Raw genomic sequence first — 27,076 nt, 5'->3', positions numbered from 1 at the left:
ACACTTTTCTTTTAAACGAGAGTAGTAAGCTCCAAGTAAGGATTTGGTAATGCCTGCTCCAACCTATTGTTGTTCTTCTGTAAATCTGCAAAAGGACCGCTTTTACGGCAACAAGTGTTAAAGAAGCGCACAAACGACATATTACGTTAAACTTCAGTATTAAATTGCGCTTCCGAAATACCAGAAACAGGTCCCTCTCACGGTGAGAGGACGCTTGATCGAGCCAGAAAAGAAGCCAAACAGCAATGCGGGTGGCAGCGGCATATCGACGTTCGTCTGCCAGTTCGACCCGACGTCACGGATTTTCAAGACATCCGCTTATATGATGGCAGTGAACTGTCTGTAGACAAGGATTGTTCACGTAGCATGTTAAAGAAGCCAGGTGGCCAAATGAGCATGTCTTTAAACATCTTCCTTTTTTTCCAAATTTGTGTGCCATATTCAAGAGAAATACTATTGGTTCTTATAGCCCCCTGTTACCAATCCTTTGCCATGAAAAAAATGCTGTATAGCTTTTTTATCGAGCTAAACACAGTTATTGTTATTTAGTACACCTAGCTAGCCTCTTCAATCGCACGCACTGACAGCAAACCGCTATGTGATATTGCGTTCTTGGCCTGACGCAAACATTGCAGCCTCGAGTATTGTAAGGCAACTCTTGCCTTTCTACTAGCCAGTGGACTCGACAAACGGCTGTAGATATACCGCAACTTATTGGACTTGTAGTTACGCACCTCTTTTTTGTTTCTTTCTTTTTATTTGGTCGCGACCACTCATCGCTTTTGCTTTCCGTCACTCTTCCACAGTGCAGTGGAGAACGCCAGTGAAAGCAAGCTATAGCTGAGGCCGACATCTCCGCCTTTCTCTAAGTAAATCGCTCCCTCTATTTCTGTACTAACACAGAGGGTCTTCGTAGATTCTGTTGCTGTCTTCGTCGCTACGGTTGCTGATAGTTTTGCATGGCGCACCTGTAGAATCCTGAGGCATTCGAAGAACTTGGGCGATGAGATGTACCGGCGGTACAGGCTGAGCATGCCGAAATGGGACACCCCTCGCCTACGCAGGTTGTCTACAGCGGCGTTTAGGTTACCGCTGAGGGCATCGGAGAACAGCGTGTCCTTACTGTAAGAACAAGGGTAGGGAGTGACGATGCAAGCGTGGTGCAAATTGTGCGTGAAAGATACTCTCGCAGCCGTTGAATTAAACGGAGACTAAAGCCAAATATTAAGTCAAGACGAAGTGATGGGTTAATGCTCGAGGACGTCTAAGGACGTCTAATTATCGCGAACAAAGTTTTGGTAATTGCGAAATCGAGGTAAATGCAGGGCACGGTTTGCGACTAACCCGTGACATTCATTGACGTGTCCGATGGCGTAGACACGCCTTACTATAATTCTGTGACTAGCACTCAGCCTCTCGTAATAAACAAATCCTTCCATTGCATTATAAGACGGAAGAAAATGCTACTTGATCAGCTCTATTCGATGTTTAAAAGAAAGAACTCACTGACAATACCATTGACAACGGCGCGGCCGGTGGTAAGGTTTGCTTTTTCGCTCAAGTAAAACTCTTGCTTGGGCTAGTTGGTTCATGCTTGAAATAGTAATGGCAAGGCGCACAAGACCAGGACAAAAGAACACAAACGACAGGACCGGCGCCGGTCCTGTGGTTTGTGTTCTTCTTGAGTCCTGGTCTTCTGCGCCTTGCATTCTTTACTAATTCAAGTTTTTCGCTCGCCCCTCTGCGCCACTCGGGCTTTCGCATTTCAGTAGTTAAGTTATCGCGTAGTGATGCGTTGGATCTACTGGCTCGCGAAACTGACACAAACTGCAAGCAGCAGGAATTCCACGCGCATGTGATGTCGCAGGATATCCGAACAGTTCAGGCCACTTGACCGAAAGCAGCTGCAGGGGCGAATACAACGTTCTGATTTGGCTCGGTTTTTCCAAGGCCACGCAGTTGCATTTCGCGAAGAAAACTAGCGCCGTCTGTCGGGCGCCGTTCCACTCAACGACGGCAGCAAGTAGAGGGCGGTGATGGCGCGTGCGACGTAACCATTTCTCCGCTCGTAGGCAGGCGACTTGAACTGCACTAAAGGTATGTGGACTCTTTAAACGTGATTTTATCTAAAACATAGGCATTTCATGGCACGAAACAAGCGCTGTGAGGTTTCTGCAATAGTAATTTAACATTCCCCGTTGACATATTTGCCTTTAGTGTCCCTTTACATGCGCAACCGCAATGAAATTTCGCTCTAGCAAAATTGGTTATACTGCATGAGTAATACATAATATCGAATCAGTATTAACAATGCTACTTCTAATCTTCTGATTATCTTAATAGCAGCATTTAAAAAGCACTTTAGCAGTAGACGCGTGAACTTGGTCGTTGGTCGTTCTAGCGCAAGTTCCAACGCACAGCCGCCCAGATAATCCGCGCACCGCGAGCGCTGTATCTTGAAACCGACCTGCGACTGGTACAGAGTCTGAGTTCGCGTTGATGCGAGACGCAGCACGAAAGCGAATTCGCTCACTGCTGCTGCCGCGCTTCCTCGCTCCAGCGTTGTGACAGCGAGTTTCCGCGGTCGTCGAGTGAGATGTGTTCATGCTTGCTCGTGCGCGCGTCACACCATGCTTGTCAATTTAGTTAGTGTGTCTATGCTTACAAGTTTAAACGGCCGATAAAACCACCATCATTACTTCGTAGATCTGTCCACTAATTTTCTATAGCAATCCATGCTTCACCTTTCGAGCGAAACTGCGACTTTCTTGCACTATTAAAAACGGCTGTTTTTGCGAGCTTATCGCAACGCATGTCCTCGTATTTCAAGCTTGATACATTAACGATACTTATTAAACCTTCTTTCGTGAACTCTGACATATATTCAGTTCGAAAGCGCCGTAAACAGCAAGGATTAGAATTTCAGAGGAAGCAGAATTGGAAATCTCGGCACTCAGTCAGATATGGAGTCGCTTGCTCTTCACGGTATGCTGAACAAGTAACACACATCGATTGCTTGGTGCGTCTGCTGACACTCACACTGGAGAGAAGGAGGCGCCTACGCCCGTCATGCGCATGCTCTTGCTGAGCCTCAGGAAGTGGTCCAGGCCTGAGTCGCTCCAGCCGGTCGGGTTGTTCTTCAGATAGAACGACTCGTAGAAGATGAAGTCGCACAGCCCATCGCCCGGAATGCTGCTGACATTCGTGAACTTTACGCTGACGGTGCAGATCAGCGGGCTCCGGAGCCAACCTGCACAAGTGTCGAGGTGTATAAAACAATGTTCTATCGTATCTGGCAGCCTCGTTGCCATTAGCTAGCATGCTAGGGTTTATTAGCTGCATGCCTGCTCTCTCAAGTTCACATGTCACATGACGCCATCGGGCAAATACCGATGTTCACTATCCACACGCTATGGCCCAGAGTGGTGCTCGCTAACACTCCCAGGGCTAGATCTGGTACACATAGATGCCCAAGATAGAGGACGGTGTATCCGACAAGGTAACTGGAGCATGCCTGCGCACCCTAAATGCGCAGATACTCTCGTCGCACGGTCCCACGCCTACATAATCAAATGCTTGAATAAAGCAATCTTTCGTCTTGTTCTGAGCATCATGCTGTTGCGTCGTCCTTGCTAGTTACATGGTGTCAGAAGTGGCCGCCGCGGACCGAAGCGCAGAAGTAACTGCACGGAATTGACCTACTTCAGATGCCGGAGCCTTTGCATCTGTCGGGCAACCTATCGGGAAATTGGTAGCCCTTCAAGCAAAGGTTCGAGCTGTATCTGCAAGCAACGGCAGTAGAGAAGGTCCCGACAAGTGATGCTTCAAAAGCTGCACTCTTGCTGAGCTTCGCAGGAGACGAAGCGCTCGACATCTTCCACAATTTCCAGTACGAACCCGGTGAAAACAAGGAAAGCTACGGAACTGTGGTGCAGAAGTTCGACGCTTACTTCTCCGAGGTGAGCAACGCAATTCATGAAAGATATCTATTTGGTACAAGGAGCCAGGTGGAGAAGGAACCTTTTGAGAAATTTGTGCGCGACTTAAAGAAACAGCCAACCCAGTGCAATTTTGGGGATCAGCACGATTCACTGTTTAGATACCAAATTGTGTTTGGTACGAGCAACCCAAAGCTTCGTGAAAGAATGCTCGCAGAGAGAGACTTAACCCTACTAAACGGTGAAGAATTGTGCAAGGCAGCAGAATCGGCGGCACTAAGGAGCCAGCTTTGGAATACGTCGGAAGACTGCGTTGACTACATTTCAAGTCGCACAGTGTCAACGAAAACACAGCAGCAACGCGATCAAAAGCAGTGTCGCGATAATCATGAGTACTGCTGCAGGAAATGCAAGAGTAAACATAGGCCTAAAGAGTGGCCAGCGTTCGGTAAGATATGTCATTGTTGCCGCAAGTTCCACCACTTTTGCAAATTGTTGCCGGAAGTCGAACGCCGTCAGTGAACTCGGTAAAGTCGACGAGAATGACTTTGAGATTCTTGAAATAAGCTCCGAAAATGGTCACAGGAAGGACTGGACAGTTAAAGCACATGTAAGTTGCCGTGAAGTTACGTTCAAGGTGGACATAGGTTCGCAGGCAAGCTTGCTACCATTTTCAACATACCGTAAGCTTCGAGCCAAAGAAGCATTACAACCTACCTGCTCAGTGCTGCGAGCATATAATGAGGGTGTAATTTCAAGCTACGCGGCAACGTCGCAGAAAGTGTCAGTTGGATCCACCGAGATTAGCATGAAATTTTTCGTCGTAAAGAATGGGCGTCAAGGCATCCTAGGAATCGATGCCAGTGAGGCGCTCGGATTGCTTCAACGCTCGGTGGATACTGTGAATGCCTCCCCTGAGTATGAACTTTTGAAAGATTTGAGGCACGTCTTCCAAGGGTTGGGCTGCTTGAAGAGACTCCGTACAACATGGTCCTGGAACCAGGCGCTGTTCCGGTCGTTCAGGCGGCCCGTAGCTTTCCATTTACAGCAACCTCTGGAAAAAGAGCTCTAGCGAATGACACGTGCGGCAATCATCGTCAGAAAATGGGAGCCCACAGACTGGGTAAGCCCTCTGGTCTTAGTACAGAAAGAAGACGGTGCTCTAAGGGATATGGACCTCAGAAGAGTAAACATGAATGTCAACAAGCAACACTTCCCATCACGGAGGCGCGAGGACATGGTAGCACGACTAACAGGAGCTACCTGTTTTAGCTGTCCGGATTCAAACGCCAGATTCCATCAGGTGCCCCTGGACGAGAAAACGTACAAGATCTGTACTTTCGCATCACCTTTCGGCAGATACCGCTTCTTAACGCTACCCTTTTGTATGTCGTCCGCACCTGAGGTGTTTCAGCAGACGCTTAGCTAGATATTTGACGTTTTAACTGGCGTGCTTACTTTTTTTACCTGGCGCAGCTATCTTTTCAGGGTCTGGTAGTATGCCGTCTTTGTCGACCAGAAAGCCTACCCCCGCAGGGGCGTCTGCGTAAGCAGGCGTTTGGTGTGTTGCGACACCACGTACCCGAGCACACGAGGGTTGGACCCTCCCGCGTCTAACCGTGCGCGGCCTAGCCGTGTCCGGGGAAAGGGGGATCCTGGAGGCTGAGTCGATGCCGGGTGTTCGGACCTTTAAGGCCCCCCGGCGGAGGCAACACACCTCTTTGGCCTCTGCTTCACGTAGACGGCACCCCCGGACTGACCCACCCGGGGGAAATCGGTAGTTGCCTTTTCCTGTCTCTCTCTCCCTATTATCTTCGTCTTTCCCTCACTTTCCACCTTTCCTGTCTTCTTCTGGTTTCCTCTTACTTCCAATTTTTCCAGGCAGCAAGGGTTAACCTTGTGTGGATAGCCAACCTTGGTTATTTCATATTTGGTTATAGTGGTAATGTACAGCTGGCGTTTGCAGGCCGTGTTTCACAGGTCCTGCAGCGTCCCCTTGTAGGACTCCACGGTGGGTGGCTGGCGTTACTGCCGAAATCTTACATATCTTATGGCTAACTCCTTCCCCCCACTCCCTGATCGCCCTCAGAAAAGAGGGCGCACCGATGAAATATTCAAATTTTTTGGTCGGGAAAAAGAATCTTTCCCTCGTTTCCACGTCATCCATTCTGAAAAACCAGCTAAACCAGTGCGAATAATTTCCCCATTCCTTGTATCCAAGTCCCTTACCGAAGTTTTTGGCCCAGGCTATAAGGCGTCGAGGATGGCTAGGGGTGACCTCCTCTTGGAGCTCCGCGATCACAAACAATTTGAAAAACTGCCTAAACTAGTATCATTTGGGGAGACCCAAATCGTAGTAACCCCGCACCGTACGATGAATACCACCCGCGGCGTTGTCTCGGACGATGATTTGCTGGAGCTCTCTGAGGCTGAACTCTTGGAGGGCTTCCCCCGCAGGGGCGTCTGCGCAAGCAGGCGTTTGGTGTGTTGCGACACCACGTACCCGAGCACACGAGGGTTGGACCCTCCCGCGTCTAACCGTGCGCGGCTTAGCCGTGTCCGGGGAAAAGGGGATCCTGGGGGCTGAGCCAATGCCGGGTGTTTGGACCTTTACGGCCCCCCGGTGGCGGCAACACACCTCTTTGGCCTCCGCTTCACGTAGACGGCACCTCCGGACTGACCCTCCCGGGGGAAATCGGCAGTCACCTTTTCCTGTCCTCTTCCTCCACACACTTTTTCTTTACCCTCTTCTTTCACACCTGTCCTGTCTTCTTGTATCTTCTATTCACTTCAATTTTTCGTAGGTGGCAAGGGTTAACCTTGTGGGGCTAACCTACCTTGGTTACGTCGTATTAGGTTATAGCCTCGATGTACAGCTGGCGTGTGCAGGACTTGTTCGCATGTTCCTGTCGCGTCCCCTCGTTGGGCTCCATGGTGGGCGGCTGGCACCGTGGCTGAACAATACAATTTTTTCCTATGGCTCCTCCTTTCCCCCAAAATGATCGCCCCTCTTCTAAAAGAGGGCGGACCGAAGCAAGTGAATTTTTCCAGAAAAGAAAAGTTACCTTCCCAAAATACCATGTTATACACAGTGAAGTAAAAGAAAAGCCAGCAAGAATTTTGTCCCCATTCACAGTATCAGAGTCCTTGACAGAAGCCCTCGGCTCTGGCTACAAGCTGTCAAAAATGTCTAGTGGCGATTTGCTGCTCGAACTTCGAGACAATGTGCAATACACCAAACTTTCAAACCTTGCGTGCATTGGGGACATCCCTGTCTCCGTTACATCCCACCGATCCCTCAACACTGTCCGCGGTGTAATATCAGAAATCGACTTCGTACACTTAACAGAAAAAGAAATGCTTGAAGGGCTCACCGACCAAGATGTTATAGACGTTCACCGGATAAAAATCCGGAAGGACAACAAGGAAATCGACACGAAACACCTAATCCTCACCTTCAACAGCAACACACTCCCTGAACAAATAGAAGTCGGCTACTTAAAGATAAGTGTAAGGCCCTACATTCCCAACCCCCGCCGATGTTTCAATTGTCAGAGGTTCGGCCACGGCTCACAGAGTTGCCGGGGCCGCAAAACTTGCGCAAAATGTGCTTCGAAAGAACATGCTACAGAAAACTGTAACGCTGCAGCGTGCTGCGTAAACTGCGAAGGAGAACATGCCGCGTACTCCAGGGCGTGTCCGTCCTGGAAAAAAGAAAAAGAAATCATCACGCTGAAAACAAAAGAAAACATTTCATTCAAAGAAGCCAGAAGGCGCATCGCACTAACAAACACATTCTCCTTCAATGGAAGAAATAACTTTGCCGATGTGGTGCGACGGGGCGTAGCGCCACACCAACCTTCGGCGGCTGCTGAGGCAACGGTTACCGGGCCTTCAGCGGAGCCACCCACGCCCCAGGCAGAGACAGTGCAAGCTGCCCTGCCACCTACTAATCAGGGCCCGCCGGCCCTCAAGTCGGCCGCCCAAGAGGTTTCTTCCCAACGGGAGAGGCCTAAAACACACACACCCGCGGTGTCGCGGAGCTCCAGCGCCTCAGGAGAGGCCATGGAGACAACTTCCAATCCGCCCCCGCAACCGCGGAGGCAGAACTCATTCGACAGAAAGAAAAAAGAAAGAACCCCAATAACAGGTCCTCAAACACGAGGAACCTAATCATTTATAGCCACACCCCTACAAAATAATTAAACATGGCGTTCCTGGTACATTGGAATTGTCGTGGACTTATAAAAAACTATAGCGACATAAAAGATATCCTAAACACTTTTTCTCCCGTGGCTTTATGTTTACAAGAAACGAACTTAGGACCACAACATAAGAACATTTTCAAAAACTACAAAGTATTTCGTTGTGACAGAGAGCAAGCGAGTAGGCTCTCTGGAGGTGTCGCGATTATAGTCCAAAATGGTGCTGCTACTCACGAAATCAGACTTCAGACGAAATATGAAGCTGCAGCAGTGACCGTCCTTGATTTTAAAACAATTACCATATGTACTGTGTATCTGGAACCACATCTAAATGTTACACTTCATGATTTAGAAGCACTTTTTAAACAACTACCAGAGCCATATTTAGTAGTAGGGGATTTTAATGCACACTCGTCTTTTTGGGGGAGTGACCAAACAGACACTAGAGGCCGTATGCTAGAAGATTTTATTTTATCAAATAACGTCTGCCTGCTCAATACAGGAAAACACACATATTGCTCTCCGAGCTCAGGAAAAATGAGCTGCTTAGATTTATCTTTTAGTTCTCCATCACTTTTTACAGATTTTAAATGGGATGTTGTTGACAACCCCTACGGAAGTGATCACCTTCCTGTAACAATTAACCTATCATCCCCACCAGAAATCATCCCAAGCAAACCACGTCGTTGGAAGCTGCACTTAGCAAACTGGGCACTGTTCCAAGAACAGGCGAGCCTGGAAAAAGTTTTCTCAACTAATCTAAATGTCGACGATCAAAACAAATTGTTCACAACCTGTATTATTAACGCCGCGCGGCTAGCTATTCCTCAGTCCTCAGGAATGGTTCGACATAATCATAAAATCTGGTATACGCAAGAATGTAGGGAAGCAAAAAAGAAACAAAACAAAGCCTGGGGCATCTTCCGTAGATACCCAACCCATGATAATCTTGTAAATTTTAAAAAGGCGAAAGCCAACGCACGCCGCATCCGTCGAGATGCTGAGAAAACTTCCTGGAAGAACTACATATCATCTATTAACAGCTCAACCACATCCAAAAAAATGTGGGAACAAGTACATAAATTAAATGGCAGTTTCTCCCCTTTCACAATCCCGTTTCTAACAGCTCCTGGCACACAAACAAGTATAGAGGAACAGGCAGACGTACTAGGGGAACATTTTTCTAATGTTTCAAGTTCCTCACACTACACTCGATCGTTCCTGAAGCACAAACATACAACTGAAAAACAAAAACTTCCTACAAGTGGCTGTACAAATGAGCCCTATAATGCATTAATAACATTTCACGAAATCCAAAAAGTACTGTCCGCAGGTAAACAGACGGCACCCGGCCCTGATGAAATACATTATGAAATGCTGGCTCACCTCTCAGACGCTGCTGTGAATGCACTTTTACAATTCTTCAACAAAATATGGGTATCGGGGAAAATACCGGAGGCTTGGAAAAAAGCCGTGATTGTACCATTCCTGAAACCTGCAAAACCACCAACCACCCCTAGTAGTTATAGGCCTATAGCCCTCACAAGTTGCCTGGCAAAATCATTCGAAAGTATCCTGAACGTTAGGCTGACGTTCACTCTTCAGTCACGTGAACTCCTTGACATCCACCAGTGCGGATTTAAAAAAACGTGTTCAACGACTGATCATCTCGTTCGCCTAGAAAATACAGTGCGAGAAGCATTCGTACACAAGCAACACTGTTTAGCAGTCTTTTTCGATATTGATAAGGCTTACGATACCGCCTGGAGGTTTGGCATTCTTCGCGACCTAGCAGAACTTGGTATTCGTGGTAGGATGCTGAACTGCTTGAAAGATTTCATCTCCGACCGTTCATTTCATGTACGCCTTGGTGCAACTCTGTCGAAGAAATTCGTCCAGGAGAATGGAGTGCCGCAGGGCTGTATTTTAAGTACGACACTTTTCATAGTGAAAATGAACTCCATAGCAAAAATCATTCCTAGATCCGTTATGTATTCTGTATATGTCGATGACCTTCAAATAGCATGCACATCCTGCAGCTTACCAACCTGCGAAAGACAGATACAACTTACATTGAATAAACTCGCTATTTGGGCAGACAAAAATGGGTTTAAATTTTCACCCCAAAAAACAGTTGCTGTCCTCTTCTCGCTCAAAAGAGGCGTACAGGTTGACCCCACCCTACATCTAAATGAAACCGTACTCCCAGTAAAGAATGAACAAAAATTTCTAGGTGTAACTTTCGATAAAAAGCTCACATTCTTACCACACATAACCACTCTCAAAAAGAAAGCTTCCCAGTCACTAAATATACTCAAAGTACTGTCATATAAACATTGGGGATCTGATAGAACATGCCTTCTACACATTTACCGTTACTTAGTACGTTCCTCCTTAGATTATGGCAGCATAGTGTATGGTTCAGCAAGACCGACATACCTTAAAAAATTAGACCCAGTACATAACTCAGGCTTGCGTATTTCATGCGGTGCATACCGAACGTCCCCTATAACTAGCCTTTACGTAGAAACAAACGAACCTCCACTAGAAACTAGAAGAGCCGCTCTAACCTGTGCATATATCCTTAAGGTACAATCTCTACCAAAACACATTTGCTATCCCCTTGTAACAAAATGCCTTTCACGAGTAATTTTCAACAACAAACCACAAACTACAAGACCACTGCTCCTGCGATATGAAGAGATATGTCGGAATCTTGGCATAGTAGACACATTACCTGGCATTACCCACAGACAAAATCCACTACCCCCATGGTTCATCTTTCCCACGGTTTCCGATCTCACTTTAACACAGTTCCGGAAAGCACAAACTCCGCCACAACACATAATTCAGGAATTCCTTGCACTAGAAGAAAAATACAGCAGCTTCACAGACTTTTATACTGATGGTTCGAAAACGAATGAACATGTTGGAAGCGCAGTTATACAAGGGAACTGGGAAGAAACGGTAAGACTTCCGCAGTGCACATCCATTTTCACTGCTGAATGTTACGCCATTTCTATAGCCATAGACAAAATAATAAAGGAGAACCTCGCAAATAGCATCATATACACAGACTCCCTAAGTGCACTCACAGCTCTTCATGCAAGAAATGCAGTCACACCATTATTAGGAGACATTATACACAATTTAATAAAAGCCACCACACAAGGAGTGAACATTAAATTATGCTGGGTTCCGAGCCACGTCGGAATTAGTGGCAATGAGAGAGCAGATGCATGCGCGGCACAAGCCCGGCACAAAGAAATCACAAAAGTAAAGATACCTCCTAACGACTGCATGAAGTTAATACATTATAAACTAAGAAAGAAATGGCAGTCTGCTTGGAACAATGAAGTAAACAACAAATTACACCTGTTAAAACCCGTGTTAGGGGAATGGAAATCTTGCACACACCAGGAACGTTTCAAAGAAGTGATTCTGTGCCGTCTTCGCATAGGACACACACACCTAACACACAACTTCATTCTAACAAAGCAAGACAAACCCCAATGTGAACTATGTGGAGATGAACTAACAGTAAACCATATCCTATTTTCATGCAGAAAACTTGAACCACTGAGGAAGGCGTTTTTTACCATATTTTACAAAGAACACATCCCTTTTCACCCAGCTTTGATTTTAGGAGAAGAAGCGCTTATTGATATATCATGTGTTTTTAGATTTTTAAAAGAAGCAGGAGTTCTCGTAAAACTTTAAAACTTCGCAGAGTGCTTAACTACATATTACAGAACACCTCATCCACCTTCTCATCCCTGAGAAGAAGGCCGAGGTCTTTAGTTAAATTGTTGGGACTCTCCGGGCTCTTGCCAAGACAAGGACTCATTGAGGTGTCCCAATTTTTAAAAAAGAATCTATACCTAGTGTTTGGCGCATGATAGCCTAAGCTGCTTATGTGCCACTAACCCCAACTCAACTCAACTCAACTCTTGGAGGGCTTCAGTGAACAGAATCTTATAAATGTCAAAAGAATCAAGATGAGGCGAGATGGTAAAGAAATCGCGACCAAACAGTTAATACTCACCTTCAATTCAAGTGTCCTGCCCGAGTCAATCGAGGCCGGGTACATCAAGCTCCGAGTAAGACCCTATGTGCCAAATCCCCTGAGATGTTTCAAATGCCAACGTTTTGGCCACAGCTCGCAGAGCTGCCGAGGCCGCCAAACATGTGCAAAATGCAGTGCCCATGAACACACGTCTGAAGCTTGCGCGAACTCTTTGCATTGTGTAAACTGTGATGGAGAGCACGCCGCGTACTCGCGGTCGTGCCCATCTTGGAAAAAAGAAAAAGAAATTGTCACGATCAAAGTGAAAGAAAATATATCATTCAAGGAGGCACGTAGGCGGGTGGCATACCTGCCTAAGAACACATTTGCCGAAGTGGCGCGTCAGGGGGCAGCGCCACAACGGCCTCCGGCGGATGTCCGACCCACACCCAGTGAGGCGGCAGTGACGCCATCCGCCCCCTCGGCGACTGCAGCTAACGCTGCTACGCCAACACAGCAGTCGGGGCCAACGACCCCGAAGGTGGGCGCAGCCGAGGCTACCCCAACCTCCCCGGCCCCATCCAGCGCTGGCAACAGCCGGCGCAGCCAGATCCCTCAGGGAGCCCCATCGACCACCGGGCTGGTGGGCGCAGGGGTCTTGCCTTCTGAGGCAGGACCCTCACAGAAAACTTCTCGCTCGCAAGGGCATGTGTCCGGCGCCTCGCAAGAGGCAATGGACACTTCACCTGTCCTCACGGCGCGCCAAGCGCCTAAGGAGCGGCGAGGCTCCCTCTAACGCTCCAGAAAGGGCAAAACCCCGATTACAGGGCCTCGAAAGAGCTCTGTAATCTAAGGCATAATTTCCATTTCCGTACACACAGCACTTATTACATTAAATATGAATACACAAATTATTCAATGGAACATCAGAGGACTCCTTAGAAACCTTGATGACTTGCAAGAACTCATCCACAAACATAATCCAAAGGTGCTGTGTTTACAGGAAACACACCTAAAATCGAAACGCACAAACTTCCTCCGAACGTGTGTTACGTTTCGCAAAGATCGCGATGATGTCGTCTCATCATCCGGTGGTGTTGCGATTCTCACTCATAAAAGCATAGCCTGTCAGCGTGTACAGCTACGAACGGCCCTTGAAGCAGTGGCGGTTCGAATTGTTTTGCTAAACAAACTTATCACTATTTGCTCGATTTATATACCCCCACACTACAAACTAAGCAAACATGAATTTCAGTCCTTCATAGATGAATTGACAGAACCTTACGTTGTACTTGGGGATTTCAATGCGCACAACAGCCTGTGGGGCGACTCTCGAATAGATGCGCGAGGTCGTCTTGTTGAACAGCTCCTCTTCTCTTCTGGTGCATGCCTGCTGAATAAGAAGGCACCCACATATTATTCTCTCGCCAACAGAACATTTTCATCAATTGACCTCAGCCTAGTTTCCCCGTCTATACTGCCTGAACTCGAATGGGAAGTTATGAACAATCCTTACGGGAGCGACCACTTCCCCATACTGATAAAAACATCTAAAGAAAACGAATATCCTCCACAAGCTCCTAGGTGGAAGATAGACACAGCCGACTGGCAGAAATTTCGAACTCTCTCTTGCATCTCATGGGCTGACCTGTCTTCCTTTAGAAATTGATGCTGCTGTGGATTATCTTACAGCATTCATAATAGATGCCGCATCAAAATGCATATCCGAAGTAAGTGGTTTGGAATGCAAACCACGTGTACCGTGGTGGAACAGCGAATGTCGGACCGCCCGTAAGAATGAGAACAAGGCGTGGGGGTTGCTGCGAGCTTCTCCCACCGCTGAGAATCTTGTCAACTTTAAAAAAATAAAATCCCAAGGTAGGAGAACCCGCCGGCAGGCCAGAAGAGAAAGCTGGCACATGTTTTTAGCGAGTATTAACTCGTTCAGAGATGAGGCCAAAGCCTGGAACAGGGTTAATAGGATTAGAGGGCGGCAAACATATTCACTCCCTCTAGTAAATACACAGGGCGATACATTGAAAGATCAGGCCGACTCACTTGGGGAGCACTTTGAGAGTATATCAAGCTCAAATCATTATTCGCAATCCTTCCTAAAATAGAAACAAATAGACGAATGCAAGCCACTCATCAATAAATGCCGACAGAATGAACCGCACAATTGCCCTTTTAGTGCTGCCGAGTTGAAAGCTGCCTTGAGCGCATGCAAGAGCTCTCCACCGGAATCCGATAGAATCATGTATGAAATGCTCAAAAACTTACATAATGACACGCAAGTAACACTACTTAAACTTTTCAACACTATCTGGGGCGCAGGGTACCTTCCAACGGCCCGGAAAGAAGCCATTGTGGTCCCTGTTTTGAAACAAGGGAAAGACCCGGCCTTCTTCAGTGGCATGTTACCGCCCGATAGCCCTCACAAGCTGCATGTGTAAGGTATTTGAAAAATGATAAATCGGCGACTCATCCATTTCCTTGAACAAAACAAAATGCTTGATCCCTCTCAGTGTGGCTTCCGAGAAGGGCGCTGCACAACCGACCATCTTGTACGTATTGAAGGACATATTCGTGACGCGTTTGTACACAAACAGTTCTTCTTATCGATATTCCTCGTTATGGAGAAGGCGTACAATACGATCTGGCGCTACGGAATCTTGAGAGATTTGTCAGAAATGGGCATTTATGGTAATATGCTAAACGTAATAAAAAGCTACTTGTCCAATCGTACCTTCCGGGTGAAAGTAGGCAATGTGCTGTCACGTCCTTTTGCACAAGAAATCGGTGTACCCCAGGGTGGCGTGCTCAGTTGCACACTCTTTATTGTTAAGATGACAACACTTCGTGCTTCCTTACCACCGGCCATTTTGTATTCCGTCTATGTGGACGACATTCAAATGGGTTTCAAATCCTGTAACCTCGCAGTGTGCGAGAGACAGGTACAGCATGGTTTGAACAAGGTGTCAGGGTGGGCAGAGAAAAATGGATTCAAAATCAATCTTCATAAGAGTTCTTGTGTTTTGTTTACAAGGAAGAGAGGCCTGGTTCCGGATCCCTGCTTAGAAGTGTGTGGACAACAGATACCTGTAAACAAAGAACACAAATTTCTAGGTGTCATACTTGACTACAGACTCACTTTCGTCCCCCACATTAAACATCTTAAAGAAAAATGTCTGAAAACAATGAACATAATGAAACTTCTGTCCCAGACTACGTGGGGTAGTGACAGGAAGTGTTTAATGTTTATATAAAAGCCTCATTCGATCGCGACTAGACTATGGTGCCGTGATTTATCACTCTGCCGCCCCGAGCGCACTAAAGATGCTAGACCCAGTGCACCATCTAGGAATCCGACTGGCCACTGGCGCTTTCAGAACAAGTCCCATACAAAGTTTAGATGTAGAATCAAATGAGTGGTCACTTCATCTGCAGAGAACATACATCAGCCACACATATTTTCTGAAAGTCCACTCAAATCCTCAACATCCCTGTTTTAATACCATTAATGACATGACATATGCTACACTCTTTCGCAATCGTCCCTCCGTAAGACAGCCTTTCTCGCTGCGTGTGAGGGAGCTTAGTGAAGAAATGCACGTTCCACTCCTCGAGCTTCGCCTAATGCATCCAGCCAAGCTGCTACCTCCTTGGGAGTGGCAGCTCATACAATGTGATATATCTTTCGTGGAAGTCACAAAGCATGCTCCAGAGATTGAAATCCTAATGCATTTCCGGGAACTTCAGCACAAATACCCCTGCACGGAGTTCTACACAGACGCATCAAAGTCACACGACGGGGTGTCCTATGCAGCCGTCGGTCCATCCTTCTCGGAATCCGACGTACAGCACCCGGAAACTAGTATCTTTACGGCTGAGGCCTACGCACTGCTGTCGGCCGTAAAACATATAAATAAATCACAACTCCCGAAATGAGGTATATATACGGACTCCCTCAGTGTTGTGAAGGCCTTGATGTCTTTCCGTAATCAGAAAAATCCAGTATTTAATGAACTCTACTCCGCACTGTGCAAATCATATATATCTAACCAACATGTGATCATATGCTGGGTGCCTGGACATAGGGGCATCGAGGGAAACGTTCTAGCCGACCAGATGGCCACATCAATCTCATTGCATGCAGTTAACTCTACTGCTTCGGTCCCTGTCACAGACCTGAAGCCTTTCTTAAGAAGGAAACTACGAAAGCACTGGCAACGCATGTGGGACGAAGAAATAAATAATAAACTGCATGTAATAAAGCCACAATTAGGTTTCTGGCCTCCTGTAACAAAATCCCGCCGGACAGATGTCCTATTCTGCCGTCTAAGAATAGGACACACTTTTGGCACACATAACTTTTTACTCACAGGAAACGAGCCTCCAACCTGTGGTAGATGCGGGGAAAGGCTGACCGTCCTACTGGAGTGTCGGGAAGCCGAATCCGAAAGAAAAAAACATTTTCTCTTAGCATACCGCCACCACATCCCCGTTCATCCTGTTATGTTACTTGGTCCAGAACCACTCTTTGACACCAGCGCCGTCCAAGGTTTTTTGAAAGATGTTGTGTTGCATGTTATTAGCCCCACACGTTCGTAGCGCTTCCTCTCTCCAGAGGATGCCGCTGCGGTAATTATTTTGAATAGCACATGCCTCTAGGCCCTTGTGGTTCAAGGGCTCGGGTGAGGCAGTAGTGCTGTAAGCAATTTAACATCTCGCATATTTTAAACAATGCATCATTCTTTTACGATGGATTTTAATGTTCATAGTCATCGCCATAATTTTATAGCACGTAGATTTTACGCACTTTACAGCGACTATTTTTAGGCCACTTTACAGCCAAGTCACATCTTCCATAATACATCGTTAACACTACCACTTGTCATGGCGCTCTTTGGCCAAACTTGGCCCTTGCGCCACAAAATACCACACATCATCAGAAAGCCTAGTACGAGAGCTTGACGCTCACCGAAATGACATTTCATCGAGCTTAAAATAAGGCCAGCTTGCTGGATACAGTCAAGAACGATCGACAGGCGCTGATTGTGCTCGTGAAATGTCCGGCCGTAGATAATGACGTCGTCTAAAAAGCACATGCAAATTTCCCATTTGAGTCCGCCGAGCACGGTATCCATAAATCGCTCGAATGTCGCTGGAGCGTTGCATAAGCCAAAGGGCATAACGTTGAACTCAAAGAGACCGTCAGGTGTCACGAAGGCTGTCTTCTCCTTGTCTGAGGGGTGCATGGGAATTTGCCAATATCCTGACCGTAAATCAACAGAAGAGAAATACGACGCAGAGTGGAGACAGTCGACGGCGTCATCTATTCGTGGTAGAGGGTAAACGTCTTTCTTTGGGACGGTGTTTAGGCGGCGGTAGTCCACACAGAATCTCCATGAGTTGTCTTTTTTCTTCACTGGGATCACAGGAGCAGCCCAAGGGCTACATGATTCTTGGATCACTCCTTTCTGTAACATTTCTTCGACCTGCTCGGCGATGACTTTTCTCTTTGAAGGTGAAACGCGGTAGGGCTTCTGACGAATTGGCGTTGCTTGCCCTGTGTGGATGTGGTGTTGCATACGAGACGCCGGTAGTGTATGGGACGCTCGTTGGCCTTGAGCAAAATCAAACACTCTGGCGTAGCGAGCGAGCACAGCTTCCAGCAGACACTGCTCACTAGAAGACAGCGACTTGTTAATGATGCGCTTAAAGTCAGCAGAATTATCATCGTTGGAATCGGGGTGGATTTTTTTTCGGCAGTTGACATTTCGACCGTTCCGCCGCTGACAATGGCTTGTTCATCAAAACTTGTTGTTTAAGTCCTAGCGGCAATGTTATGGATTGGGTTGAAACGTTCACTGTCCACAAACGAGTATAACCATCAGTGGTGACAACAAGGGAGCGAGGGACTATCGCATTTTTCTTGAGCGCATTGTTATAATCGGGCTCGGCTAAACCACAACAAGAACCTGTACGAGGGCGAGAAGTAGTGACAGGTGCAAACATTGCAGTCTTAGGGGGCAAACACACATCTTGTGACACGGTGAGAACATCGGCGGCATCAGTGGTGCTATCTGTCATTGAAGTTCGCGCGTCGCGGCGAAGAGAAATCGAGCCACTTCCACAATCCAAAGTTGCCCCCCACTCACGCAAGAAATCAATTCCTAAAATAATGTCATGCGTTGTACGTTCAAGCACAGTAAATTCACTTCGAAATGTATGGTCCCCTATCGTAACTGGAACAGAACAGACCCCGAGTGGGCGTAACATTTCCCCGCCAACTCCACGAAAGTTAGCGTTCCGATCCGAAGAAAATATGAACTTTTTGTCTAAGACGATTTTTGAAGGACAGGCTCATAACAGAAACTGCCGCCCCGGTGTCAACTAAAGCAAAAGCACTCACATTGTCAACTAAAACGCACACTTTGTTTTTAAACTATTTCAAACAAGGGGTCTTGATGAAGATAAACATATTGCGGCCTCACCGCCGTCGGTCGCACCGGCTAGTTTCCCAGCGGCGGCGGTGATAACGAGCGACGACGAGGTGATGGAGAGCGTCGTTGTCGTGCCAGTGGTGGTGTGAGGCTGCGATCGGAAACGGGGGAGTCACTGCGTTTCGCGCGTCCCTGCTGCAGCCGCTGGAAGGAACTGGGATATGGCCAGGGCTCGTCAGCGGGCACGCGGGGTGTGTAGGAATTGAACCGTGGAGCACGCTGCTGGCGGCGGTGGCAATACATAGCAATGTGTCCAGGCACACCGCAGCTGTAGCAAATGCGAGAGTCGCGGCTTGTCGCGGGTGACACAGGTGACATGGGTGTCATGGGTGGAAACGTACTCTCAGGCTGGTTGTAGGAGGGAAGAGCCCGCGGAACAAATAGTTTTGCTGCATCTTGTCGGCGTCCCAGACTTGTCGGTTACGGTGGCAAGTTGCTGCTCTCCGTACGATCAGCATAGGTCCTGCGAGGTTCTCGCTAACTTTGAGGTGCCCAGGTGACCGATGGCACAGGACAGCGATGATCATATGCACACTGATGGCACACATGAGCGTCGTCAACAACTTTAAGGCGTTCAAGCTCTTCTTTAACCACTTGCCGAGTCACCGAGGAGATGTCGTCGTGGGTTGGGACGGTCACACTTGCAATAGTAGTAACATCGTCCAAGCGTCTAAACTTTGGCCCAATCCTTCTCATTTTCAGCGCTTCAAACGCCCGGCAGTGTTTCTTCAGATGAGACGGAGTACTAAGATCTTCCTTCATTATAAGAAAATTATAAACATCATTAGCGATTCCTTTAAGCAGATGTCCTACTTTGTCTTCGTCTGTCATGGTGGCGCTGACGATTCCGCATAACTTCAGAACAGCCTCTATGTACGTTGTACACGTTTCGCCACGTAACTGAGCTCGTCGGGAAAGCGTCTGCTCAGCCTTCTTTTTCTTAGAAATCGGGTCCCCGAAGCACTTGGTGAATTCTTCTACAATATCATCCCAGATTGTCAGAACGCTCTCGTGGTTTTCAAACCAGAGGAGCGAGGTTCCAGCGAGAAAAAGAAACCATGTTATCGAGCTGCTTCGTAGTGCTCCAGTGGTTTTGGCGACTCACTCTGTTGTAATGTTTAAGCCAGTCGTCGACGTCTTCGTTCGCCTTCCCCGAAAAGGTGGGTGGCTCTCTCAGCGGTGTCCAGTAGCCAGCCTGACCTCCGTGATTGCTGTCTGGTCCGCCGCAGGTGGGGTCGTCATTACCTTCTCCGGAATGGGCCATGTCCGCTGCTTGTGGTCGTAAACCGGCCAAGCGTCTACTCAGTCGGACAGCTGGTAGAGCTGGGTCGACCTGGATCGTCCAAGATTAACCCCGCACCTCCACCGAAGATGTTACGAATGATGTTTATTTACAGGGTGAAACGAGGTCCGAGATGGAAGCTACAGGCCAGGCCCAGCCGGTGCAGAGTACCCCGAGATCACGCGCGCACACTCTGCTTCTCTCTCTGCTTCAGTCGCGCAGTGCTGCGACAACGTAGATGATATCCTGATCTGGGGCTCAAAGAAGGAAAAGCACGATAAGCGCCAGGTAGCTGTCTTGAAAGCCGCTGAAACAGCTGGGTTAAAGTTTTTTCCTCGGAAGTGCAAGTTCGGCGTAAGAGAGCTACGCTTTCTGGGCGATATCATAGGCGAAAAAGGCATATCGCCAAACGCACGGCTGGTTAAAAGTTTGGTTTCAAATGCCCGGTGACAACATGCAAGGCCGATGTTCGCCGTATGCTTGGTGTGTTGAACTACTTTGGCAAAGTTCGTGCCGCAGCTATTTGAAAGAACGGCGCTATTAAGAACTCTTATCAAAGCTGGCACGGAGTTTGAATGGACCGAAAGTAAAACCACGCCAAAGAGTGGGAAAGCGTTACGTAAATTTTGACCACCGCGCCCGTGTTGGCAATCTTCGACCCGCGACGGGAAACAGTTATCTCGCGACGCATCGCAGAACTGCGTCGGCGCCGCTCTTTTGCAGCGCCACAATGAGTGGTGGCCCGTGGCTTACGCATCCCGAGTCCTGACTGAAGCAGAAAATCGTCGCGCTAAGAAAGAAAACGAGGCCCTGGCAATTTGCTTCGGATGCGAAAAATGTCATCAGTTCGTCTATGGGCGGAAAGTGACGATCGAAACGGACCACAAGCCACTTTTGTCAATTGCTTAAAAGGAAGTCGCTGACATGCCGCCTCGTCTTCAACGATCCTTTGAGATTGTTCGAGTATGATTTCACCTTGCAGTATATTCCTGGGAAGCACCTTGTGCTCGCTGACATGCTGTCCCGGTCGACTGCTGACAACCAAGACAAGGCTGGTGCCACGGACGACGTCGAAGTTCACGCATTCCATCTACTAGGCAACAGAGTCACGGCAGCAACGCAGAAAGAACTGCAGGCGGCAACTGCTCGTCGCTGCTACCTGCAGTCTGTAATCACTAGTTTGTCGCTGGGGCTACCGGTACAAGGTGACCTCCGTTCGTTTGAGCAAGAACTCGTATTTGTCAACGAAAAGCATATAAAGGCATCGAAAGTGGTTATTCCAAAAAGCATGCGTCAAATAATGCTGCGAAGAATTCACGCAAGTCATCTCGGCATGCAAAAATGCAAGGATAGAGCGAGACGTCTCGTATTTTGGCCAGGGCTCAACGCTGCGATCACTTCTATGCTGCAAATGTGTCCTACATGCCGCAAGTACGCTTACAAACAGCCGCAGGAACCGATTTAAATGCGGCCCGTGCCATGTTGTGCATGATAGAGTTGGGGCTCACATTTTTTTCGTTCGCGGGAGACTCGTACATAGTTGTTTTCGATGCCTTATCAAACTTTCCAGAAACTGCCAGACACATCGGGTCAATCAACCATTGCCGTCCTAAGTGCTATCTTTGCAAGATATGGCGTGCCAGTTGAAGTATGTACTGATAATTGTCCGTAATTTCGTAGCTATGAATTTGCTGTATTTTCAAGAAAATTTGACTTCACACACGTCACATCCAGCCCTCAGTATCCGCAGTCTAACGGGCTTGCGGAACAAGGTGTGTAGATTGTGAACCGAATCTTGAAGAAAACTGCAGACTCGGGGGATGATTTCTGGTTGGGCTTGCTGGCTTACCGCACTACCCCAATGGAGGACGGGCGATTCTCTGGTGAACTCCTTCAAGGAAGGCGCTTTCGTGCCAACCTACCGGATTTCAGTGCTGTGACTGTGACCAACGTCAATAAGCAGTCAAGAACAAGCTGGAAGGCCTTCGCGTCCTCTCCAAAAGGGTACCATCGTGAGGCTCAGAGATACACTATGGTCCCGAAAAGCTCAAGTGATGGGTATGTCCTACCCAAGGTCTTACCTGGTAAAAAGGGAGGACCAGAAGCTCCCCAGGCGCAACTGTCGTCACCTACTGCAAACCGGCGAACGGCTTTTAGAGGCAAGCGATGACTACATCGATACCAACCCAGCGAACAACGACGTTGGTTACCGTTCAGTAGCGGCAGCTCCAACCTCGCAGGCAATCACGCGTCAACCACCGACAATGGGCAACCCTTCGACCCCGGTTGTACCACCGCCAGCCTTCGGAAGGTCGTCCCGAACCGTGAAGCCACCGCAACGTCTTCATTATGACGAACTATTTAATCAAGTGTCTATATAATCCTTACTTGTGGTGAGATGCACTTTAAACAACTTTCTAGGAAGGTTAGCAATTTGTTTGTTGCCGGAAAGGGATGTATCCGACAAGGCAACTGTAGCATGACTGCGAACCCTAAATGCGCAGATACTCTCGGCGCACGGTCCCACGCCTATATAATCAAATGCTTGAATAAAGCAATCGTTCTTCTTGTTCTGGCCATCATGCTGCTGCGTCGTCCTCGCTAGTTACAGACGGATTGATGGCCGTCGCCGTAGGACAATTTGTAGTGCAACGCACCACTGATGCGGAGGTTACGAGTTCTGCTACAGGCGACAAGTTAACTTTTCGTCCGCTTTCATTGCCCGTTTTACTCACTAGTTTCTACCTTTGAATTCCAACCACAGCTAAATGCCCTTATGTATTCCTTGGCTTCATTGCCTGTAGGCTTTTTATGGTAACGTTCTGTCGTGTAAGTGAAGCGTCCCGGATTTTTTGGGCGTGGTCCAAGAGCCGAGGCTGTCTGTGATGCGAAGTAATGCACAATGGTGGCGCTGTTCGTCAATGAAGTAAAGCAAGTCAAGAGATCGGCGGAGCGCATCTCGATATTCTCGCATATTTCCAGTGTTTTAAGAAGCGCTGGGAACAAAATGCAATGATGTCAAGGTTTCAACTAGCTAAACTTTCACTACTAACGACATGCATAAGTGCCGGGGCTGCTGATGTCGGCTGGAACGACGCGATATTTGTGGCAATAAATCGTGACTACAAAGCTTGGCGCCGAAGCTATGCGACGTGCAGCTTAGCGTTAATCTTGAGAATCAAAGCTTTGCACTAGGCCAATACTATCAAACGTACTGGACCGGAAAGATGAAGATAAAAAAAGTTTCAAAAGAAAACAAGGAACCTCGCTACGAGCGATTGAATAAAAAATTGGAGGACGCTTAAGCTTCGCCTTCAAGAGTGGAACGCGACAGCGTTCCCGTCGACCCGCCAAGGGGTATTGGGCTACGGCGCAGCGACAACGCGCCCCGCATCGGACGCGGTGAGCGTCAAGCAACGCAGCGTTCGGCGCGACAACGAAATGCGCGCCTCAGCAAGCGACGCACGCCTGAGCCTTCTAAGGTAACACCGCGTTCACTAGAGGCGCTTTTGTACCGCTTTGAAGCATCGAACTCGTGGCTCAGTGGTAACGTCTCCGTCTCACACTCCGGAGACCCTGGTTCGATTCCCACCCAGCCCATCTTGGAAGTTGCTTTTTATTTATGAAGTGCCTGCCGTGATTTATCGCTCACGGCCAACGCCGCGGACGCCGACGACACCGGCTTTTCTGCGACACGAGCTCCTTAACGCTATCGCGTTAAAAGAGTTATAGCTCAGCGGGCAAGGGGAGACGCCACTGCGCGCGTGCGATACGCCGGGGCGGTGTTAGGGATGGCCGGACGCCAAGGGCGATACGTCATCCACTTACCCTCTACATGGTCGTGGCACCGTGGGTGCTACGTCATCCCCTTCCCCTCTCATGGTCGTGGCACCGTGGGTGATACGTCATCCCCTTACCCTCTCTTGGCCGGACCCCACGGCGCCGGAGAGGTCATTCACCCGACCTTCTCCCCGGATTCGTCGAAAAGAGGATCGACTTCTCCTTCCGTGTTCGGTATTGCAGGAGGAGGGGTCCTCTCTCGGTGCCTGTCACGTGTCATCGACAGAAGCAACACAATTGTAGAGAGCCTATTTAAGGGGCTCCGAAATGTACTTTTGAGATACTTCATACTTTATGCTCTTCTTATTTTCTTTCAACTACCTTTGAATAAACAGTGCAAGTTTCGCACTAGCAAATCGTCTCGCCCCTGCTTGGTCGCCATGATCTACCGGATGCCTGCAGCCCGCCGACAACGCCACGCTACCCAATAAGTAATGTCGGTCGAGCTTCGATAGGCAGGCGCCGCTACTTCTCGGCAGCAGTACGGTACGCTACCCTGGAGTACGCAACAGCGGCCAGCGTACTTACGCAGCAGGCCGCTCGCTGGCTGGTATCCTGGTAGCCACCGTTTTTGCGAAAAAAAACATGGCGACCACCCGCACGAACAGCGGCATGTCGTCGGCGTCGACTTCAAACGCGGCGCTGGCTCGCCTGCAGGCTAAAAAGCACCGGAGGTGTTTCACTGTTGAAGAGGGCCGCTGTACAGCCAAACTCGGTTATAACGAAAAGCGTGATTCAACGCTATTTGCTCGATGTGTAGCCTGCGAGAGGTTTTAGCAACGAGGCCGTTTGGCGACCATTTGAAGTGGATGACCGCGATGGAGAACCTGAAGCGAGCGTACTGATCTTTTAACAGTACATCCAACCTTGTTCGACAGGTGGCAGAGAAAAGCGCTCCACTACGCTCTAAAGTATAGAACTCTCCTTAAAGCTCCTTTTAAATCAGTACGCCCCATTCATACGGCTTTAAGGAGAGACCAACCTCGTCCTAAACATTACATTCAGCATTCTCGATGCTCTTATCACCATTTTTATGACGTTACTACACCACTGGGACGCGCAAGTGGCACAAAGTCATGCGCCTCCATAGAATACTGCGGCCGGTGTCCGGGAGCCAAGAAGAAAGAGTGTGCCGTGCGCAGGGCGCGCAGTTGGCGCGCGAGGAGAATGGAGGAGGAAAGCGTGGCGGGGAGGAGAGAGTCGCTACTCTCAAATTATCAAGGGGTTTCGCTCCGTCGACCGAGCGAAGGATCGCCGAGCTAAATCTTCCTTTCGTGTGGCGCTCCGCTTCCGTCCCCGCTCGCTCGCTGGGCGCGCTGGCCCATAAACCCGCTCAGCTACAAATCTAAAGAACTACACGCGGAATCCCAGGAGGCAGGAAGACAGCAGTGTGTATTTGAGAGCAAACGCGGGTAGCCGATAGTTTAGCTTACATTAAGTGAAAGAAGCCGACTTGGAAAGGCTGTGTAATACGAGGCGATCGGTTGTGTAACAGAATGGATGCCAATGGAAGAAAAAGACGGTAGGGTACAGCAGATGATTACGTACTGCAACGAGATGGTAAAATAGGCAGGCACGGTACGGAGGTCACATGGGGAGACCTTCGTCTTGCAGCGCAGATTAAACGCGCTACTGCTGCAACTGCCGCTGATGATGATGACTCGCAGTGGAGTGTATGGTTATTTTAAGCGGCAACCGTACGTGCGGGCAAGTTGCTGAAAGTTAGACAGGATTTGGACGAGGTGGCTTACTTTCACTGTGTGTTTGAGTTGCGTTTCCGTTTTCTTCCTTTCTGCTACGTGTGAGCAACCGATATTGCGATAAGCATTACACGGAGACATTTTATTTAAGAGAATCAATTCTAAGGCAGCTTTATTTGCACTGTTCTGAGTGCATTTTAGAACAGGACACGTTTTATAAAAGGCCACCATCCTTACCCCGGCATTCCCGTGGTTGGCAGTGCAATGCCGCCCTCCAAGAAACACGCTAGGCAGTGACAGCTTTTCTTTTTCTGTACTCGCGGACAACTTTCTGTAGCTATGAAGAGAAAGCTACAGGCGCGTGGCTGCTAAACACGCGTTACCGCGCCAGGTAGTAGGGCAGCGTGTGACAGTAGCTTTGGTTGCCCGCAACAGACGCTGCTCCGGCGCAGCTTCCACGTGCGAAGGTTTCGCGTTTTCTCAGACGCGGAAGGGAAAAGCCACGAAATAAGTAAACCTTTACACGCAGTGGTGCCCTCTGTTTTATTTTACTCGTGCTCATAAGGTGTTTCTGTTTTCTCTTTCCTAGTCTAAACTACCGTGTATTAAAACGGGGGACTCCTTTCAGAAGCGCTCTCACTTGTGCGCGCTTTGCCTCCGTAGCTTTCCCTTCATGGCAACAGAAAGTGTGTGTGTGTATATATATATATATATATATATATATATATATATATAATGGTGGCGTTTGACGTGATGCACGCCGTTGATGTGGACTCAGAATTTTGACCAACTGGGGCTTGCAGCTTTATCAGGGTGTGTACTATTAGAGACACCTGGAAGACGTGGAGTGTTCAGGGAATTCGTCTGTTATGCGTAATTCATGGAGAAGAGATGAATTTTCCCTACCGATTTCTTTGGATAAGGGAAATATATAGGTACCTTCGGCAATGGAGAAGCCAATGGTACGGCAAACGGAACCGAAACTTTCGACTGAACTACACAATCAGCATATAATGGTGCGTTTTGCTAGTTTTGTGAGTGTGAGCCTGGCTTGGTGGTTGGAATATCACGAAGGACATGATTCAGTCAATTTTATATAGCGTCCAGACTGACCAACAGCTTAGCGGTCTTTGTTGTTTAAAATTGAAAAAGAAAATATGACAACTTATAAACCACCACTTCCTCGCATCTGAACCACCAACGTCATAATATGTCAGGAACGTTCTATGAAATCAATCACGAAAAACAAAAAAAAAACAAATTTGTTGAACTTGAATATGTCAAAGTTGCACACGCATCATGCCTACGGTAGACGTCGCTGACAACAATTCCTTATTCTCTATCGTTAGTCTAGGGTAGCAAACACAATATTATACTCGGGTTACCCTCTTTGCTTATGTAATTTTTTTTCAGCTCTCTTAATATTAGACGGTGCCGGAGAAAGAGCCAGGACAGCGGTCAACGAGCACGGCTTTGTTTGGGTGGACCTCATTTACTTTTTCATGAAACATTGACCTGAGGAAGCGGTAATGCAAAACTTTCAGCAAATTGACTCCGCAATATTGGCAGTTTGTGTTTAGGCATTCTAGAATATCGATA

The 27,076-nt window shown here is 48.1% G+C and overlaps 1 protein-coding gene across 1 annotated transcript in view; it reads right to left on the bottom strand.

The window, feature by feature from the left end:
- Nucleotides 1-27,076, bottom strand: part of LOC142591495 (uncharacterized) — a 73,284-nt gene that overhangs the window by 24,298 nt on the left and 21,910 nt on the right. Inside the window, exons 8-9 of the mRNA XM_075703823.1 lie at nucleotides 3,040-3,250; nucleotides 969-1,122 (exon numbers count right to left, since the gene is read on the bottom strand). Coding sequence (XP_075559938.1) covers nucleotides 969-1,122; nucleotides 3,040-3,250 — 365 coding nt within the window. The remainder of the gene's footprint in view (nucleotides 1-968; nucleotides 1,123-3,039; nucleotides 3,251-27,076) is intronic.

The sequence above is a fragment of the Dermacentor variabilis genome, chromosome 8, assembly GCF_050947875.1.
Source record: "Dermacentor variabilis isolate Ectoservices chromosome 8, ASM5094787v1, whole genome shotgun sequence".
NCBI lineage: Eukaryota > Metazoa > Arthropoda > Arachnida > Ixodida > Ixodidae > Dermacentor > Dermacentor variabilis.
This window is presented reverse-complemented; position numbering and strand designations above follow the sequence as displayed.